Raw genomic sequence first — 20,295 nt, 5'->3', positions numbered from 1 at the left:
ATGAAAGAAGGGAAGTGCCTTGTAGATTTATTTACTTTTGATCAGCTGTGTTTTTAGCCAATACCATTTCTTAAAAGCGTAACAACAGCTTGAGTCCAGTTTCAAACCATAAACAAGCTTGACTAGGATCGAACTGTTGACCTTTTGATTACTAGGCGATCACTATTACCTCTCATCTACCCAGCTCTTCTTATCAACAGACCTGCTGCAAAACGGAGTTTGAACGAATTACATTTATTCCATAACATATACTAGAGTTGACACCGGCAGCTCCATGAGTCCTGGATGAATCACACCACACTCCGCACGGACCCATCCCCGTGCCGTGTTATCAGCTCCCCCCACCCCAGGACCACGGTGTCCCACGGTGCTCCTACCATCCTCAGTCTACCGCGGGCTCTGCCGTCGTCCTGTCGTGTGTTTCGGTCCTGCAGGATACAGAAACTACCACGTCTCTGGTACGATACTTGGATAATACTTTGTTGTGTACTCGTGAGTATATGACACAGCTGTTTATAGCAAACAAATGATTTTGAAAAATTGGATGGAGATAAATTAGTTGGTTGGATAAAAGTATTGAAATTGTAGATTGTTGGTGGGGAATAATGTTTATTATAATATAAAAAATGCCAATTTTATTTCCAAGGAAAAAAATGTTTGCTCTATATTTAGTGACATAAATAGATATACAGTATTAAAAGAAATTGCATATACAAAATCTATGATGAAAAATGAATTATGAGGGTTTTCATCGCCTGAAATTAGGGCATATAATTATATGAATATGTCATTGTAGTACTATTCAATTGATTGTTCAATTGAAATTCAATAATAATATGCAAAACATAAATTTTCTTTTTTATATTTTAATAGTTCTATCAATCAATTAAATTTTTAATTCTAAAATATAAGTAACTAACGCTATAAGATCTACTAAGATACTTTGATTATGTTGGAAGAGATTTAAAATATAGTTTTAAATAAAGGTTAAATTTAATTTGGATTCAAAATTGGCCAAAGCAAAAGTTTTCTTTGTGATCAAAACTATTAAATATTATTATATAAAAACTAAGGTCATTTTGAAGGAACAACAAGTTTTTAATCTGTAAAGTTAAATACTTTATCACGGTACTCCGCCAAATTCAACAATAATATATTTATCAATTTTCAAAGGACAAAATCTATTGGCTGACTGAATTAAGTAAATTGGAAGCACTTGTGAATAAATGTGTACACAATTTAAGAAAGTACGCAATGTCCTATGGCCCTATGGCAGTAAGAGGAAAACAAATACGCACGTTTCTATGTATACCACAAGATGTATGGAGTTGTATGCCATACCTCATAGCCGCAGTGGTTTTCAATAGCGTGTTTTGCCTAAACACAAGAACCAACTAAAAAATTATACATATTATGTCTTGTAACTATTTTTTTATTGTATTGAGAATGCGGCAAAAAAATGAAGAATATGTATACACTATAGCCAAACCCAGGTTATTATTATCTTTTAATAACATAAACCATTATTGTATAAAAATGTATTGAAACGATTACAATAACGTATGAACAAATACTAAAAATTAATTATTTAAGAATTTTAGCAACTTAGTTTGTACCTTGTAAGAAGAAAGTTAAAAAATACAATGTTTAATTACTCCTAATAGAAATAATTAGTTCGACTATTTCTCACTACGTTTACCTACTTTTTATATTAAGAGATCTTTAAAACTCAAGAATTCCAATAGTTTTTCGTATAACACAGCATATTGACAATCAAAAAAATCAAAAAGATTGCAATGCAAAAGTCGAAAGGGCCAGCTAATATAATTAATGCATTATGATGGATAAAAATCTTAAAATAGGGGAAAACTGTGGCAAATGTATTAATTTCTACCAAAGCTCCAGGTTTTTTAACGAAACTTATCGGTTTTAATATTAAGTGTAATACAATTATTATTATTGTCATTATAATAACTTTTGAGTCTAAATTTGTGTGAAACTAATGTAAGCATAGGAATGAAAAACAAATAAAAAGAGTTAGCTTGTTTATAACCAGATATATATTGTAATCAGCTACTAAAGCAGTTTCTTCATACAATTTTACAACAAAATCTTGAAAGAAAGCAAACATAGAACTGTACAGGGTTAAAATGTTGACTTCCAGATTTCACTAAGAATATCTAAAGATTTAAATTAACTAAATCCGCTCAGCCAAACCGCACCCAAATCGGTCGAAAATGTGATGAAACTTAAATTGAAAACAATTTACCGTGCCTAATAATCGGACACTTAGAATCTATCTTTATTTAATCTTTTGCCGTTAAACGCCAAGCAGTTTTTGTTGTTATACATTTTACATATAATACCGACCAAAAGACAAGGCGACAACCCAGCCTGCAAACTTCATATTCGCATATTTTTCACGCAGGATTAATATTTTATAATTCTTAATAAATTTTCGTAATGATACAAATTGCTGTACACATAATAAGCACATAAAGGTAACACTTGGTAGTGTGTAGCGATAGTTATTAATTTACCTTGAAAAGGCTTATACGATTTCTTTTTACATAGCTTTATAACGTATATCAAAAGTACCTCAAATATGTGTAAATTTATACCTTAAACATTTAAAATTGTGCATTTCTAAACTTTCTGGTGTTTGTGGTAACTTAAGCTGATTTAATTCCAACTGTTTCAGTAATGATTAATAAAAATATTACTGACACATAAACTAATTGTAAATGATTAGACTATATTTTACATTGAATAAAAACAACAATGTGTAAACTGTAACTTAGTCATAAAAAACAAGTCTGAAGAACTTGGAGGAGTCTACATGGGTGTTATAATTTCTAAATAATTCTACGTACCAACAATCTATCGTACAATATCGGCGAACCGAATCACTAACAACCATTAAAATTTACTTTTCAGTTCAACTGAATTTTCCGGTGTACTTTTAGCATCGCTGCATCACCAGACAAAAAAGAGACGGAATTAGTTGCATTGTTGACGCTATTCAGCTGTAACAGCTGAGAGTAGCAGTGGTGAATGACCTGCAGTCGATATGACGTCATAGTAGGGACACTACCACTACCGTAAACAACGGCACATAGCTCTTATCACTAATGTGGCAAACGATGGGGTCAGGGGAATATGAGGAAAACATTAAAAATAATTATTGTATATAGATCAGGGTTCCATAAAGGTTGTATAATAGACAAAGTGATTGAAAAACTTCAAGGGTTTACAACTGATCCACTTATATACTCCACTCAAAGTGAAGAGGAATAAATTTATTTAAAGTAACAAAATCTGATAATATGCTATTGTAATTAAATGAGTTTTGGCATAATCGAAAATGTATAGAGATTACTAAAAAAATAAATAAGTGAGGAAAAATGTCATCGTTAAATAATGTTCTATTTTGTAGCATCTATTAAAACCAATTCTTCATTAGCGTAGGAAAGATTATGATTACATAAGAGGGGGTTGTTTTACATCTACCTTGTTTGCTGTTAAATTTAACTTTTACCAAAATTAACTCCAACTGAAATCACATTTATATGGAAAAGGCTTCACCTATTACATTCTCATGACACAGCGTTCAGACACCATATGGCTGTAAGAGTGTAAGCCAGGGCTCTTTTTAAAAGAATTGGTGCTAGAAAACTGACAAAGTTATGAATATTGTTTTTCAGTACACTTTATGCTTTTACTCATTATGAATACGAATTATGAGTTATTAATTATTATGAGTGACCGAACAACAATTTAATGGAGTTTCAGACATATTTAGCTAGTTTTGACTAGTGAACTAAAAATATTAAATAGGCCCTCAAGCCAGATACAAAGTTAGCCGATTTTCCGTCAAACAGAACTCATTCAAGAACGAGAACTAGACGAAAATGTCCAAGATATTTATGAACGGGCCATCCCTACCAAAATTTAAGAATATTAAGTGATTTTAAATTGCTACCTTTCGAATATTTAATGATTATAATGTGTTTAAAAATAACGCACTATCAAATCGTGGCTAGGGGATTATAAATAACTTCTTTTACGGTCTAGGCTGATAGGGTACTTATGTTTGGTTATACATTAATAATTCATTAATCACTTTATATTATTAGACAATTTGAAACCCTAAAGTTCTACCTTATGCGATATAAACCCAATCAACCCCTCAGGTTACGTTTGTTCAACAATACAACTGGGTTAGACCTGTACACTAAACCAGAAGCAATCTGTTCAAAAGCCAATATAAATCTTGCTCGAGCCAGATGGTGACAAATAACTTCTGGCACAGATGCATGTTTCCCAACCTGGTCGACATACAAGGTAGCGGAACACCCTGGAGTTGGCAGACCACACAGTGTGAAAGCTTTTTGACAATTTGGCCAAGAATTTAAACTATCTTTTACGACTTTTTACTCGGCCGAGACATCTACTAATGATCTGGAAGTGACACTTCAGCGTTCCGCCGCTCTATCTATTTATACGGATTCGTGATCAGACGCTCAGCTCTCGAATTCAAGAGATTCATGTGTTTAGTGTCTTCACACGCGAAGTTAAAATCAATTTCGTTAACAGTAAAAAGGTTTTTATCCCTAACATCTATTTTGTAAAATGTGCAAAAAAATTCGTTCAGTTAAATACTATGCTTCGCTATTTGTATTTAAAGAACAAAGGACTAAGACTAAAACTTTCTTTCTCTATAGAGTTTGTAAAATGTACATGCGACCGTTGCAGAAAACTTGCTCACTACCTGAAATTACAGTTAATTTGTTACTTTTTTTAAACGAGCATATATTCGAAAGAAATGTTAATCAATAAGATTAAATGAGCTCGTAGGTTTTACACTATATCTCAACATAAACAAAATATTAAAGGTTTGCACCTTTTCAAAAAGAGATAAATAGAAACCATACACAATAAATACAAGAGAAGTTTTCAATTATATCCCTCGATTCTAGCGGTGGGAATAGATGATGGGATTGAGAAAAATCCAATGCAATTAATAAATATAGGATATATGGATGGTAAAATTTCAACCTAAGCAAGAATGGGAGAGGGAAGATGAGAAGAATGAGTGGAAGTTGCGAGATTATTGTTTTAGCAGAATAACGACAATATAACATATTTCATTACAGTCGCCCAGAATACATTGAATGTAAGGGTGTCTAAAATGTAACTTGATATAAACTGGCCTAATAAAAGAGTACCATAATAGCACTTGAAAACTGTTCGATGTTAATAAAGAAAATTACTATTCCAGTTCCCCGACAAAAGTAATACATCTTACAAGAAACATCTTAAACGTTTAGAATAAAACTCAAACGTTTGTTTCCCACTGGAATTGAGGACGAGACAAGTAAAATACCGAGTCTAAGTAGGCAAAGCATAACGGACGAACGTCTCCCCATTATCGAAATAACAACTGTCATTGGAAGGTACTGTTTGATTGGACAATCGCTTGCTGAATTTGGTTATTCGATCCTTTCTTCTTCGGTCCCATTGATTTCCCCGTGGAGAAAGCCTATTGACACAGTATTTTACCAATTTCAATTCACCTCTTCTATTTTGTTTTTCTACATGACGTCCGATTCTCCTTTGACCCCCTTCGTGATGTTTTCAAAAGCTTTTCTGTAAAATCATGATGACCACATTGTTTTAGGAAATTGTCTTGGTAGCAGAAAGGTTATGGTGATCGTCAGTTTTATTCATCAGTTTTATAATAATAATTAGGAACCAAGTCGAAACTGGGAAATAAAAAGTTATATTTATGGTTATATTTGTTGCTTATGTTATACGGAATGTTCAGCTAAAGGTGTCACGAGCTATTAATAAACTCGTACTGACACAAAAATAAGTTAAAGATACACATACACATTTCTTTTGACTCCGGCCTAGTGTATCCGTAATATATTTTTTCACGTACTGATTATTCTAGGAAACCATAGTTTTGTGGAATATAGCACACATTTTAGGTGGCACGGACTGGTTAAGGAAATATTATTGAGAATAACTGGTAAAAATCCATTTATGTAATTTTATAAGATATATATTTTTACTGGAATCATAAAAAAAAAAACAAGACACACGGACAGAATAATAAAGAAAATCGGTTTAGCAACGACTACGACAAATTCGCAAACACAGCAATATTACTTGTATGTAAATTATTATTCAATTATTCCATGTCAGCAAGCAGAATATCTCTTTTGGCAAAATTTGTACGCTTAACTTACGCTTAAACGTACGCTTAATTGAGAAAAAAATGGACGTGAACAAGAATTTAACTTATTGTTTTTTTTTAAACACTTTTATTACTATTTGGAGTATATGCCATTGTTGCAAATAAACTTCAAAAATTTTTTTCAGACAATCGTTCCCTATTTCGTTTATATTATTTGAAATTACCTACAAGTAAATACGGCCCATTTTTTTCTTATAAAATCAGGGAACTACCATGAGTTAGTTACTTATTCGCCAACAATTAACAAGCCTTACCAACACCAAAATGTATCCTGCACCATGTATATTTTGGTTACGTTTTCTCGTTGACACTGCATTCCTGCATCAAATATCCACCTTTCTCAGCTGACCTCCTACTGCTGATCCCTCGGCGACCTCATCTCAGCATTATCCCTGATCTGGATTGTGGATTGTCAGATTGTCAGGTGGAAGGGTGGAAGGCGGCAGAGAACGTGAGTAAAGAGCGTGCGGTGGACGTCTACAGATACAAGAGAAGAGCTTAGCTTCCCGAGCACGAGGGCAATTAGACTAATTAGAATACGGAATAGCGGCTCACCCAGGCTGCTTAACAGTCTCGCCAGAGCCATGCGAGGCTGTTTCAACAAGCAAAGTCAAGTTTGAGGATTAAGTGTTTTTTCCATACTGTTGCAAAAACATATTATAAAGAATGTGCTAAAAATATTTGTTTGGTCTAAGATTTAAAAGCCTAGTTTTCAGAAGATTGCTGGTTAAATCCTGAGAAACTCAGGAACATAACATTAAAGATAACTCATGCCTTAGGCCAAGTGTATAATTTACTTTTCGTATCACCCATGGTACTTTTAAAATTAGAATTCAACTATGAATTACAACCATAAAAACAGAAATACTGCAATGAACCGCAATTAATGTGTGGAGTCGACTCCTGTTCTCGACATTCAGACTCAGTAGTTCAATGGACTGCCTTTTTGCAGAATTAAGCACTGCACTAATATGACCAAAAACATGTTTTACCTCTCAACTACTTCAACTCGAGCTGAATTTCCTCTTTCCTATTAAGGTAGTTCTGAAGAAAAAAACTAGTTTTCTTCTAAAAATGTGATTCCTAATTACTGTACATTACTCGTTTCTAGTTTCATTGAATTGCCCATGACGAAACAGTCCATTAATGAGATGAAGCCACAATTCTTCGAATACCGAACCCCTTCAAGGCACTTCCTATTATGATCCTATGACTTTGTCTGAGCTGCATCTGCATAACTAGTGTTTTAGTGTTTTCCCTAATCTAGGAAAAGAAAGCACAACGGCATCAGAATAGAATTAGATCTGAAATCCTTGTTATTCCAGCTACTAGCTACTGCCGTGCTTTCATCATGGTAATTGGGGGCGTTCGTAGAGAATGAAGAATTTCTTCTCCAAGAGGCATCCTAGTTTGTAGCCGCAGGATTGACTTGAAGGTAGAAATTGCATGGATTCTGAATCTGGACGATTTACCAGAACCCGGTCATACTCTGCATATTGGCGGAATTGCTTCATCAGCCTGAACCTTACAGTTGGTAGCGGTTCAATTACAGCTTAGCTATTGAGATTTCGACTTTAAATAGGTATTTGGAATGTAAATAACCAAGAGTTGGTGAAGCCTCGTTAATATTACAGTGGTATGAAGACATAACGCATCGATCGAGAAAGGTTTCACCAGGTAATCTGACAAACATTTATTTTACCTAAACTAGAAGGAAGACTTCCCTGGTCAAAGAAAACTATCAAATTTGTGTTTTAGAAGATGATCGTGTAATATTGTCGAAAATACCGGCAGAAGTTTTGGGTGTGCTGCAGAAATCTACCTTCAACAGCAACAATTTTATTTTGTTCATCAACATTTTCACCAGAGGACGAGATCATCTCTGGAAGATAAAACAATTACCACATTAAAACATCGAACAAGTTATAGAAAAATTAAATCTACTACACGTGCCGCCTTATCGGTTATGTCTGTTGATTTGACAGCTAACAGCGACCTAGAGAAGGGAGAAGACTACATTCCTGAACCCATCTTCTCGGGTAATTCAAGATTGTTACGATGTAGCGTACAATATAATGTACAGCACTGTACACTGTGCGCTGCAGGCATAGACGGTACAGCACTCCGGGTAATGGTGTAATCGTTCTGAGATGTATTATCTTCATGCACACCGGTTCCGTAACCCAGTTTTATTTATAGCGTTTGTTGCTTTTATACGCCGAATTAAGAGAAGGGGGGGGGGGTTGATTTCTTCTGCCTGATTTTTGGTACATGTAGCAGGAAATCAATCACAATATGGTCATCTAATTCAATATATGAAAAAACAAAAACTGTTTATCGGTTAAAGAAAAAGTTATAAAAATCGGTTATTAATTAGTTACAAGATAAAGCCTATTAAGCTCAACTCGCAAAGCTTTTTCCAAACAAAAACAAAAATGAATTAAATTTTAAAAAGTGCACGAAAGTAACACAGATACCTTTGACCCATCCGCTCTCTCTGGAGGTTTAAAACTGTTCACAGAATAACAGTGGCGTTTAGTAATTAAATAATTTATATGCGTGTGTTATTAGCGGAAGGTCCGACTTTCTACTCGTAACAGTCAAACAGTCATTTAATTAAATAAATTTCCAAGCTGTAATATTACCGAAATATTCGGATATTTTTACATCCTTGATATATAATGAATACGAGCGTTGCAAACTAAATAGACGGTACGTCCGAGGAATACATATTTAAAGCTATGAGCCATCAGGTTTTTAAACTACTAAAACAGGTTTAGGAAACGTCCAGTTGGTATTTTACGTCAAAGAAGGATTTAGCTCATATTCGACTAGCTTTTAAAGTTACCTCATTAAAAATTTTTTTTTCATTTTCATCTTGGCACATTATTTTGATAACACAACTGTAATGCATTTAGTACGTAATTCGTTTCTTTTAAGACATTCAATTATTTTTTTATCCTGACTGTTTAAATATGACATTTCAATATGATGAAAATACTTTTAACAAAGGTTGTACAAATAGCTGAAATTAAAACAAGATTGACTGCGTAAATGGGCCTCAGGGCGTGCGTTGAATATTCTGTATCAATCGTGCGCCGCCGATTTCATGTGCTCGTAGTGATAAGACTCCTTCCAGCCTAAAGAAAGAATCATATTTAGATCCCAAAACTTCGTAACGCGTGCGTTTTAGTAATCGGAAATCGAACATGTCCGCAACAAGCCCTTAAATCAACAAACATATAGTTATACCGGACGAAAAATCAAATACTTCCAGTGTACTAAATAGATCCACACAAACAAGCAATTTTAGCAGTCTTGCAAAAACATGCACAGCCCACTACGAATTTACAACACGACAAACCAACAACGCCACAAAAGACACTATCCCATTTCACCGTATCGACCACAAGCATGGACAGATGGGGGACTCGGCCATGTGGGTCTAATCACCGCGACTTTATCATCGTCCACGATGGGCTGCATGATGGGTCAATTTATTGCTTTTCCCCAGTAACGATCCAATAACAATCGTGCTACTGATGGATATTTATCGAGCGCTATAGGCAAACAAGGCCTCTGAAGAGGTTTATCGTTGGCCGTTGTGCCGAGTTGAAGTGAATTAGAGACTCTGCTGAACTACTTACTATTAAAGATTGGAAATTTGACTCGTGGCAGCATGAATATACTTTTTTTGTAATTAGATTACAACAATCCTAACACTTAATACGCGGTGTGTTGAAATCACTGACGGTGGCATCAAGATTATACAAGACCCCCTGGGACTGGTCGCTGGGTTCTATTTACCAAGAGAGGTTTCAATAATGTTGGCCTATCTCTCACCCGAAACAATCCCTTCATGTTCGGTCTTTCTCAATTGTATGGCTTTATTTGCACTTGCCAGAGTGGTCACTGCCGCATCGCAGTCCCTCACAACCACCGTCGTGACAGACAATGCAATCCGAGCCCAGCCGTGATAGATACCATATTAAGCAGCGTTCTCTAAATCGTTTCCATGTCTGAGACCTTTCCACCGATTATGCAGTCAAATCACCCCAAAATACGTAAAAAGAACAGTCCTAAAATTTAGATAAACATTTTCAAAATTAAGACTGTAGGTACTAGTTCTTCCTTTAGACTCTTCTTGACCTTTCGGAATGTAGAGCTTGATACCGTACAAGCTGGTCAACATGTACAAAGTATCTGAAAAGACCCGGGAATGTACAAGGAAAACAGCCTTACTCCTCCGAGATGAAGAATCTCAATATACACATTTTGGGCGGTTCTCCCTTCACACTCATCTTGAACTCCCGGAATGTCAAGAGTGTGGGAATGATATCTACTGGCGGTGGAGATGTCGGAGGTCGCCGTGCAAGTATTTGGTGCGGAACCGTCACGGTCGGTCCCATATCTCCGTGTCAACACGGGTTAAACGTTCCGTCTTCAGAGCATTCATGGCAAAAACATCAATAGGAACTCAAGCACACAAGATGTCACAAATTGTCATAAATTATACTTTATATTATATTGTTTTAGTGAAATATTACTATTGCACCTATGGACAGTGATGAGTTTCGAAACAACACCGTAGGTACTGAGCAAGAACTTTTACACATTTCTAAAACTATATATCTGCTGAGGAAGAATAACCCGACAATATTGCATCTAATGTCCCAGTGAGGCGAATAGAGGTCAGTGTTTTACATACTTAAGTCTTTGTACACTCGAGGACTGTAAGTAAATGGAAAAAAAGTTACACGCCATAATTATTTATGAATTACTATTTTCACTTCCTCCTGAAGTTATAATTTATCTCACTTTAACCTTAGTCCACATTTCAACATATAATATCGCATACCCAACTGGAAATCTTCGTTTGCCCTTCTTAAATTCTACCATATTAGACTTAGTAGTACGTGGAAATTCGTATAACTTACGGCGGGATTTCGTTGAATAAAATTTCTAATATATTAGATTTAACAAGCCAATACGCGACTGTGGTAGGTATAATTATCCTACTGTCACCCAAATATTCCCTAAACATTTAGAATGAAAATCCTGAGAGTGGCAACATTGACTTGTTGATTAAACCATAAGCTGTATACATTAGGGCCAAATAGATTGTCACACTGTTATGTTTGCAACTAATTACTGAAGATTTTCGTGATATAAAGTGTAATTTAAGTGAATCTACATTAAATTAAACATTGCAAAAAACAAAAATCTCTGTATATTAGAAAGTAAACTGTAGAATTTTCAATTCGGTACAGCAAATGTCATTGCTGTAACTACAGTTAAAATTTTAATTCCGCCTATGACGAGAAAGCATGGCCAACCTTGATAAAAAACAAATTAAAATGAAAGAGAAAACAAGCGAACTCGATTTCTTACTCACGGATTAATTATCTAAAATGCTCGTCACGCAAACAAAGTGCGTTGATGTACAAATAATGAGAAGAGAAAAAATTGATGAAAACGTTGATGCTGCGAATTGCTAATTGAAATTACTTGATGAAACTTGCTAACAGATTGTATCTTATATATGTAATACTGAGCAATACAATACATTCTGATTATAATTACTCTGATCTGAACAAAATTTCTCTTTGACAGTCTTGCATCTTTCAATATCACAAACACAAAGTAAACAATAACAATGAGTAGGTACAATAATATTTAAACAGATCATTTACACATTAAGCAATACAACAATCTCAAACATTTATTTTTTCAAATTTTGACTCGTTCAATGTCCAGCAGCTAAATAATGCATTATAAAAAGTAAATGCCTATACAACTGCAAATTACTTTTGAGTCGGTGACATAATTAGTTTTGAAATAAGACACTCCTCTATTCATCTATTCGCAATAGCAAGAAGTGGGTTCCACCTTGAGTACTTTAAATTACATATTGTCCACTCGACGTATTGTTCCACAAACACTGACGTATAACTGGCATGACGGCGTATAACATCTGCTACACGTTACACGCAGGCTCTTGTGCTGGTGTTCCCATTCCTCCGTAAGTAACCAGCGCAAGTGGAATGGAACTGTCATAGTTGCCAAGTTATTGTTGAGCTATCGCGGTAACTGGCCCATCTGTTGCCGTAACTGTTCTTTTGTGGCTAGTTTCCATCCCGGCGCCATCGTCAAACCATAACACCTGCTACAACCGCACCTTGTTTTACAATATTGAAGAAGAGGAAAATACAACTATAAGTAGAAGAATTAAGACCAGACAGATTATTAATTTGTAGTCTAAACTATAACTTTATTGAAGTAGAATTTCATATAGGCCCTACCTATAAATAAATAACGAAATTTTGGAGGACATTTATTAGGGACTTTTTCTCATAATGTATGGCAAATTTATGGTTAACTGTAGGTAAAAGTAGGATTTTAACATATTTTCTAAAACATGACCTTCGATAATCCTTCAAATTGTTGAATTGGTTTTAAACTTTTCCACTATGATTGCAAGCCACTTAGCTAAAATAATGCTGACTTAGCGTTGGCAATTTCATAAGTCAAATGATATGCTTGAAATAATATTTACTTTGATTAACTATCATACAACCAAAACACACATGCTTTTAACACAAGGTCTTAAATTGTTGATAACTAGTCAACTTGTGATGTATTCAACCGGCAGTGTCAACTGGTATTTCCATGTTCTTAACATTCACATAGAATTAAAAAAGTTCATTTGGATTATTGATAGTAAAATTCTAAACTTGTAATCGCTGAGAAAAAAAAAAAAAAAATAAAAAGCCCAATTTTTGTAAAAAAATGTGTACACTCCAAGGCGACATTTGATTAATATTGTTCTTGAAACTGGGCTCACAAATAATTCCCAAAAGGTTGCTGAAGTTTTTAGATTTGCATCAAAATGGCATATTCTACCTAGAAGTATTTTATCAGTCGCTTAAAATCCATAAGTAGTTTCCGTTTACGCAATATGTAAGTTAAATTCAAATAGTTAATCTAAATAATCAAGATTGCTGATTCTAAAACTCAAACAAATGCTTTTATTAAATTATTAATGTCAAGAATAATGTTGATATATAAAAATATACAGAGTAAGAGGTTTTATTTTTTTTAAGCACAAGCCTAAAAACTAACTACATTACCAGGCTTATGTGTACAGTCCAGTAGCCTATCACACTTTACTCTGCCAATGGCAATTTTCCATTGCGGTTTCACGCCGATCCAGTACGAAGGACCATAAAACGCTTATACGGCACAGGGTTCCCGGAACTGCAGAATGAAGCTATCGGCGAGTCACTGGCAACAATACACAGTGCTATGTGAACGCACTTTCCGACACCACGGTAATGTTTTGACAGCCTATAAACGTTAACCGTAAACGGCAATGCCTTCTTTCGCAACGCCGACTGACTCCAGTTCGCTCCTGTGAGTCTAGTAGTAATGTCAAGGTTGTTTTTGCCTTTCGACAGCTGTTGAAGATCGGATCCCACAAATATTGTTTGCTTGCAACATTGTTTCCATACAAACCTAGGATCTTACATTATATTGGAAAACACTTAATTGTTCAAGCATTTTTAACATTACACATGTTTAGACTGAAAATCTATGCCTGGATATTATTAATTTTTGATAAAATAAGGGAATGAAGAAATTAATCACGTATACTTATGTTATACTTAAATTGGTTTATCAATAAAATTTCTACGTGAACAAACATGTTTACCAGAAGTTATATGTTTACGAAATATCATGTTGTTCACTATCTTTCACTTAATCAACGATTTGCTAATGCGTAGTGTATTATTATTTCATTTCTTTTTCAAAAATACCTCTGCGCTCATTAGTGCAACAAACATGCATGTAGTCACAGCTTAAAACCAAGTAGAGAATCCATACAACTAATCAAAATTTCAAAAATAATCCATTAGAGAATCGCATGAGCAAACTCAGACATTAATGGCTCGACAACGCAGTATTTTCATTTCCAAATAAAACAATCATTGCTGTTGATTACAAACCAAGACGTCCGTCCGACTATTACTGGTAATAAATAGCCAATCAAACAACTTCCCATCGACTATTACTCGCTACGTAACCGCAATTTCCACCGACCGCGGGCGAATGCATTAATACGGTAATGCCACGAACTATAGAGGATGGGCTTAAGGAATTAAAGTACCTACTAGAATGCCTTATTTTAAAATTTATCTTTAGACATTTAAAATTTATTTTATGATGGATTGAAATTAAAAAAAAATTCAGAAGCAGAAATGTCAACGATTTACATTACTGTCCAGGTGTTCTGGATATGTAACTGCGGTGATATAATTTCCCTTGCTAGAAGCCTCTGATAATCGAAAAATTTTAGTACGGGACCAACGAAGTACAGTAATGTAATATTTTTTACTAATTATTTGAATAAATTCATCGGATATTTGTATAATTCCGATACAGTTAAACTATTTAGTAAACATAATTATTATTACTCATACAATTAACTAGGCGCACAACTATTAAATTTGTAATAAGTAAAACAATTTGATGTAGTTTTTAGCAAACACCATTTTATATAACACACAGTAAACAACATGATGTTTCGTTTGTTAAGCTATGTTTGACTAAAAATGCAATTTTCCTACGCTTGCTGTGGAATTGAGAAATGTGAACGGTCTGGAGACGTTTAAGAAAACGTTTAACTTTTTATAATAAATAATCCTTTATATGACTTTGATGTGCTGTAATAATATAATAATTTTTATTCCCATCTGTAACGTTTATCTTTATTTTAGATTGAAGCACTGTGACGCCTTTCGATGTATACTATTGTATAACATGCAAAAACATGTATTATAAGCAGCAGGCATTAGAACCTAAACACATACAGCTTTAGATATTCGAATCGCGTACTATAATAATTATTAGCAGTATTTCCATTAGAATAAACCGATAATTGTCGTTTTTAAACTGAACAAATTTGGTAGGGATCTATTTCGACTGTAGAACTTCCTGCAGCCTCAACAGAGTCATTGAGAACACATACAAGATTGATCTTTCCTTTCCAGACAGTGCCGATGTGCAGAGCGCCTCTTGAGGACTAGTCATGCTGTCTGCGGTGCTAGCGGTGGTAGTGGCCTGTGTGGCGGGAATACACGGACAGGGATACAGATCATCCAGAGACTCATCCCCTCCACCAGTGCTAGTAGCCTCGTCTACCCCCTCAACCACAACCGAGCTTCCCCCCACCCCCGTGCCGCCTAGCATAGACGTAGGTGCCATCAGGGACGCTATGGCCATCAGCTACTACCCCAGCAGAAGAGAACAGCCTGCTAAACTGGACGATGTGAGTACATTTTTTAATGATAAAAGGCAATATCTATGTGTGCAAAATCATTACAAATCGTTTTGTTGTACAAAACTAAATATTCAAAAAGCTTTGATAATTAAAAAAATAAAGATGAATGAGCTGAAACCAACACTAAGCCAATATAAAAAGTACAATATGTTTGTTATTGAAGAGTTAGAAAGAGAACGACGTGAAAACATTCAAGTTGCAAAGGATAACAGTAAATTTGTTCCTGTAATTCTTAGGTTCATTAGATAATTGTTTGAATGTTTGGACATCAGTTTTACGAAAACTTATTGATGGTTACGTTACCATATTCCATATCTATTGATCTGCAATCCATTGTCTAATGATTTAAATAAGTCAAGCTGAAATATTCAATTGAGTACCATTTCAATTTTAAAACTGTAGACCAAATACAATTTAAACCTCTTTCTAACTTTTTTCGATTCCATGAGTTCCTGGTTACTCTAAAATGATAGTAATTATAATAAAAAAAAATTGTAAATACTGTAAACACTTGTGGTCGGTTAGTTGACCAACCGGGTAACCTCTTCCGAAGCTGATTGTAAGTCGATTGAGGAGATAATAATCCGATATCAACTCTTAATATCTAATCGTGAGGAGTAAGCACATCATCTTCTTTCTAAAACCAGATAATAACGTTACAAACGTATAGTGGAGTCTATTCAAAACCAGATGTAAGTCTTTACCTCTCAAAGAACTTTCTATATAATCGTCCATGAATGTCACGCGAAGCCCAACTCAACTCATAACCGCAAAATTTACCTCCCAGTATGATTTTTATGGTTCATCACACGGGAGGGAAAGAATGCATCATCATAACAAAAATAGAGGTTACACAGTAGACAAGTGGGATGATATCACCACTTCATTTGTTTAAGTAATTATAAATTAACACACTTCCAACCTTTCTAGTGTAAAACTAATTGTTCATATTATACAAAGGATCGGTCTAGTTAAGTGTGTAGACCGTAAAGTTAGTTTTCCTTTACTAAAGTTCATCTAAAGGTTACTAATACAAAAACCAAACATACAATAAGTTAATAATTATTTAAATGTAAGCAAATATCTATTTGTATCAAGCCAAAGTATTTTTACCCTAAACTATGATATATTTCCACATTACGTTCGATTAATTGGGCAAGTAATATGAGAAAGCCTGTACCCAAAAATATCAAAAACCTCCGATCTAGATGTAGATTAACAAGACAAACTCATTAATAGCAGGAAATTAATAAGAAAACACTTCTGCTCCGACAAGCGACAAGGCAAATAATCGAAGTGGACCAAGTTGACAAATGGCGAGAGATTTTGTTTTAAGATAAATAATCAATAAGCTTTCACCACAACTAATTGGTACGAAGACAAATTAACCGCAATTAAAAACTAGTTTTAGGCTCAACTGACCTTTCCCATGACCTCATAATGAGAGCGATCTATTTTAAATCTTGATTAGGAAGTCACATCAAGGAGTTGACTAATTAATAATTGTGCATGAAAGGTACTGGTCAAACTAGAAGACAGACATACTCTCCTTTCAATTATTAATTCTCATTCACTGAGATGGGGACGCCACATAGGTACGCATTTTAACCCGAATATATGAGTGAAGGATGGGTGTAGAATGAAATGAGGAGATGATTTGTGTAGCGTTCGTTGTTAATGTCTAAATAAAACGTCATGTTTGATGTAAAGCTGTCATGAATTAGATGAAAAGTTGGCTTTCTGTGGTTTCTGTCCAACAAAATGTCAATGGGACACTTTTGGAAAACTATTTTTGTGACAATAACTTAGGAAACTTAGAAAATTGTCAAATTATTATCAATATAGGGATGTTATAGTCAATGTTTGATGCTTTTTGCGATTGGTTACTTTAAATTAATTTAAGTTTACAAAATGACGAGTTCATTTACAGGTTTATCAATTAGCATTAAATAATAATTTTTTTTACATTGCAAGGTGTTTGGCTTTGGCAACCTTTTTCTTTATTCAATTTAGGCTGAACAATGTGTTACAGAGTGTAAACACGTAAGAAATACTTAACGAAGAGAATATTCCCCAAAACATGTTTTTCGAAATAAACCCGAGAAATTCAACGTTCGGCAAACTGAACCACACCCTCCAATGCCAATCGGGACTCAACCGCAATATACAAGTCCACAGCTCTCGACCTACTCTGCTATATAAGCTCGCGAACACGATGAGTCCTAAGTCCTGGTGATTACAACCACTCTAGGTACAGTATGGTGAAAGCCGCGTGGTTACCATAACACCATACAATACTCACTACTTGACATGCCGAGTAGATAACTATGTAAACGCACGTGCGACATTGACTGTACCGTTACCGTGACGTCACTGGCACGTCCTGCCTACGTACGTACAAGCGTGAAATACCTATAGTGTTTGACGTGGAAGTGAATTAAACCAGCAGGAAATCTTCTTATGAAGAAATAATAAACTATGCATTATTGTGTAAAATATCGCGCGATTACTCCCACATACTGCTCACAAACAACAAAAGATAAGGTCACGAATGTGTTATGACGAATTTGACTGATTAAACAACACGGAGTACAATTTAACATCTACTGCACTCTGAAGATTCATGCACATCCTAAATAAAGTTATTGTAAAAGGCACTACAACACCACCTTGTGGTTGTGCTTTGGCCACTTTTTAGTAGGGTTCTAGCTACTATTCCCGTCATCCCGACCGTTGAAGTCACCGTTCTAGAGCTAGCATAATCCAATGTAAACTACACACTTTATTATTTTATTTAGCACCGAAATACGATCGGTGTCGAAATCATGCATTGTGTTTTATGCACTGGTTGGTTAACTTAATTTAGAGACTGTGTAGTAGTTTTCCTTCTAGTGATCTCGGCCGTTGAGATCACTAATCTAGAACTAGCAAATGACTTAGTTAACTGCACCGTTATACGAGTACTGATCATTTAACACCTAAATACAACGAGTGAAAATGGGTTTCCGAGTTTTTAAAACAGTGTTTAGTAGTCTTAGTGACTGGTGCCGCCTTTCGTTATACCGACCTTATAGTCACTGCTCTAGGGTTACGAAACAACATGGTAAACTACACCATGTTACGCATAACGTGCTTCATCTAGCGCCTAAATACAACTATAACGGCATTTCAGGTGGTTAGTCACTAGTAGTCTTGGCCACTGGTCCCGCCCATCGATCCCGCCTTCAGTCGATCAGACCGTTGAAGTCACCGCTCTAGCTGGCATATGACATCTATACTTATTTAATACGCAAGCAGGTTTTTTGTGACAATTACTCCTCCGAAACTACTGAACCGATTGACATGTTTTTGGTGTCATTGGAAAGAGGGTAACGTGAAGTTGTGCAGGAAACTTTCTTTTTAGGGAAATAATGAGAGATTGAGGCCCTGGAGCCCTTTAAAGTTTCGTATTTCTCCATAAGGATAACATGGGAGATAATTTTTATTTACAGAAACATATGTTTGTTACTTGAAAATAGTCAAAGTCTACTACATAATAATTGCTGTGTATTATGACTCTTAATGTATACCTACTACATTTCAATCAAGGATTGTGTAGGCCTACCTTAAAGTTTACCCATAATGGATCTTACTATACTTTATTTTAATGCTGGGAATAGTAAAATTTAGTGGAGAATAAGTTACCATGATTTAGAAAACTTTACTATAATAATTTATGTATTTAAATCACAAATCTTTGACATTATTAATTCATTTGAAACTAAACAGCTGATCGACAAATCAAACAAATCATCCACTTTGTGTGAATAATGTTATTGTTATTACACAAACATAGTTTTTTTTAACCAATATCTTGATTCTTTTTTACTTGTGGGTGTATTTTGAGTTTGCAGTTATGAAAGCACCAAGCCAAGTAACTTTTATCAAATTTTCTATATAAACTAACAGTATTAATGAATTACTACATGAACTTGACAAGTCAGGTAATTAATTGTCAGTGTACCAAGGGGAAGAAGAGTGGGTCCTTGAAAACAGACGAAGGCGGAGACACTCATCTAGAAAATCCAACTAAGTTTTTAAATATAGAGGTCAGTGGATTGCCAAGACACAGATTAGACTAATAAAAGGGGGCAGTGGTTTTATTGGTGAGGAATATTAATACATCAAAAAGGGCCTCATTAATGGCACAAGGCTTCATGTGATCAGAATGGTTAACAACTTAATAGAATGTAAAGTCTAAACTGGAACAAGTGAGTGGGGACATATTTTGATTTCGAGAATAAAAATTTACCCGTCTGAAACAAACTTACCTTTTAAAATGGAAAGATGCTAATAACCTTTGACATTTGCAGCGATGTTCTTACCCAGACCAATTTCAGTCATGAGCAACTATATTATATGTTGTTTTAAGTAAGGCTACATCTTTTAATAGGATAAGTATATTCGTTACGGAAAACTCTGACCAGGGTAATCTTCCTGAAGGTAACTTTAAGGCTAAAATCGTAGTATTCATGGAAGTGCTTTTGTGATAAAAATATTGTTTTTTTAGTGTTTATTTTTAAAAGTGTGTTTTCTTCAAGCAGCATTTTTATGACCCTCAAAATGTGCTACATAGGCCTATTGGTTTGATATGATAAAATGTTTTGTTAAATGTGTTACAAAAATCTTTAAAACATAACTACCCTATAACCTT

General features: G+C 34.7%; 2 protein-coding genes across 3 annotated transcripts in view; one reads left to right on the top strand and one right to left on the bottom strand.

The window, feature by feature from the left end:
* The window catches only part of LOC129002427 (elongation factor-like GTPase 1), a 159,950-nt gene that overhangs the window by 68,314 nt on the left and 71,341 nt on the right, over positions 1-20,295 (bottom strand). The window lies entirely within an intron of this gene.
* LOC129002428 (uncharacterized) overlaps positions 408-20,295 on the top strand; it is a 62,058-nt gene continuing 42,170 nt past the window's right edge. The window contains exons 1-2 of the mRNA XM_054430222.1: positions 408-492; positions 15,313-15,590. Of these exons, the coding sequence (XP_054286197.1) occupies positions 15,351-15,590 (240 nt within the window). The 5' untranslated portion in view covers positions 408-492; positions 15,313-15,350. The remainder of the gene's footprint in view (positions 493-15,312; positions 15,591-20,295) is intronic.

This window comes from Macrosteles quadrilineatus, unplaced genomic scaffold (assembly GCF_028750875.1).
Source record: "Macrosteles quadrilineatus isolate MER2022 unplaced genomic scaffold, UCM_ALF_1.0 Scaffold_9__3_contigs__length_116548681, whole genome shotgun sequence".
Classification (NCBI taxonomy): domain Eukaryota; kingdom Metazoa; phylum Arthropoda; class Insecta; order Hemiptera; family Cicadellidae; genus Macrosteles; species Macrosteles quadrilineatus.
This window is presented reverse-complemented; position numbering and strand designations above follow the sequence as displayed.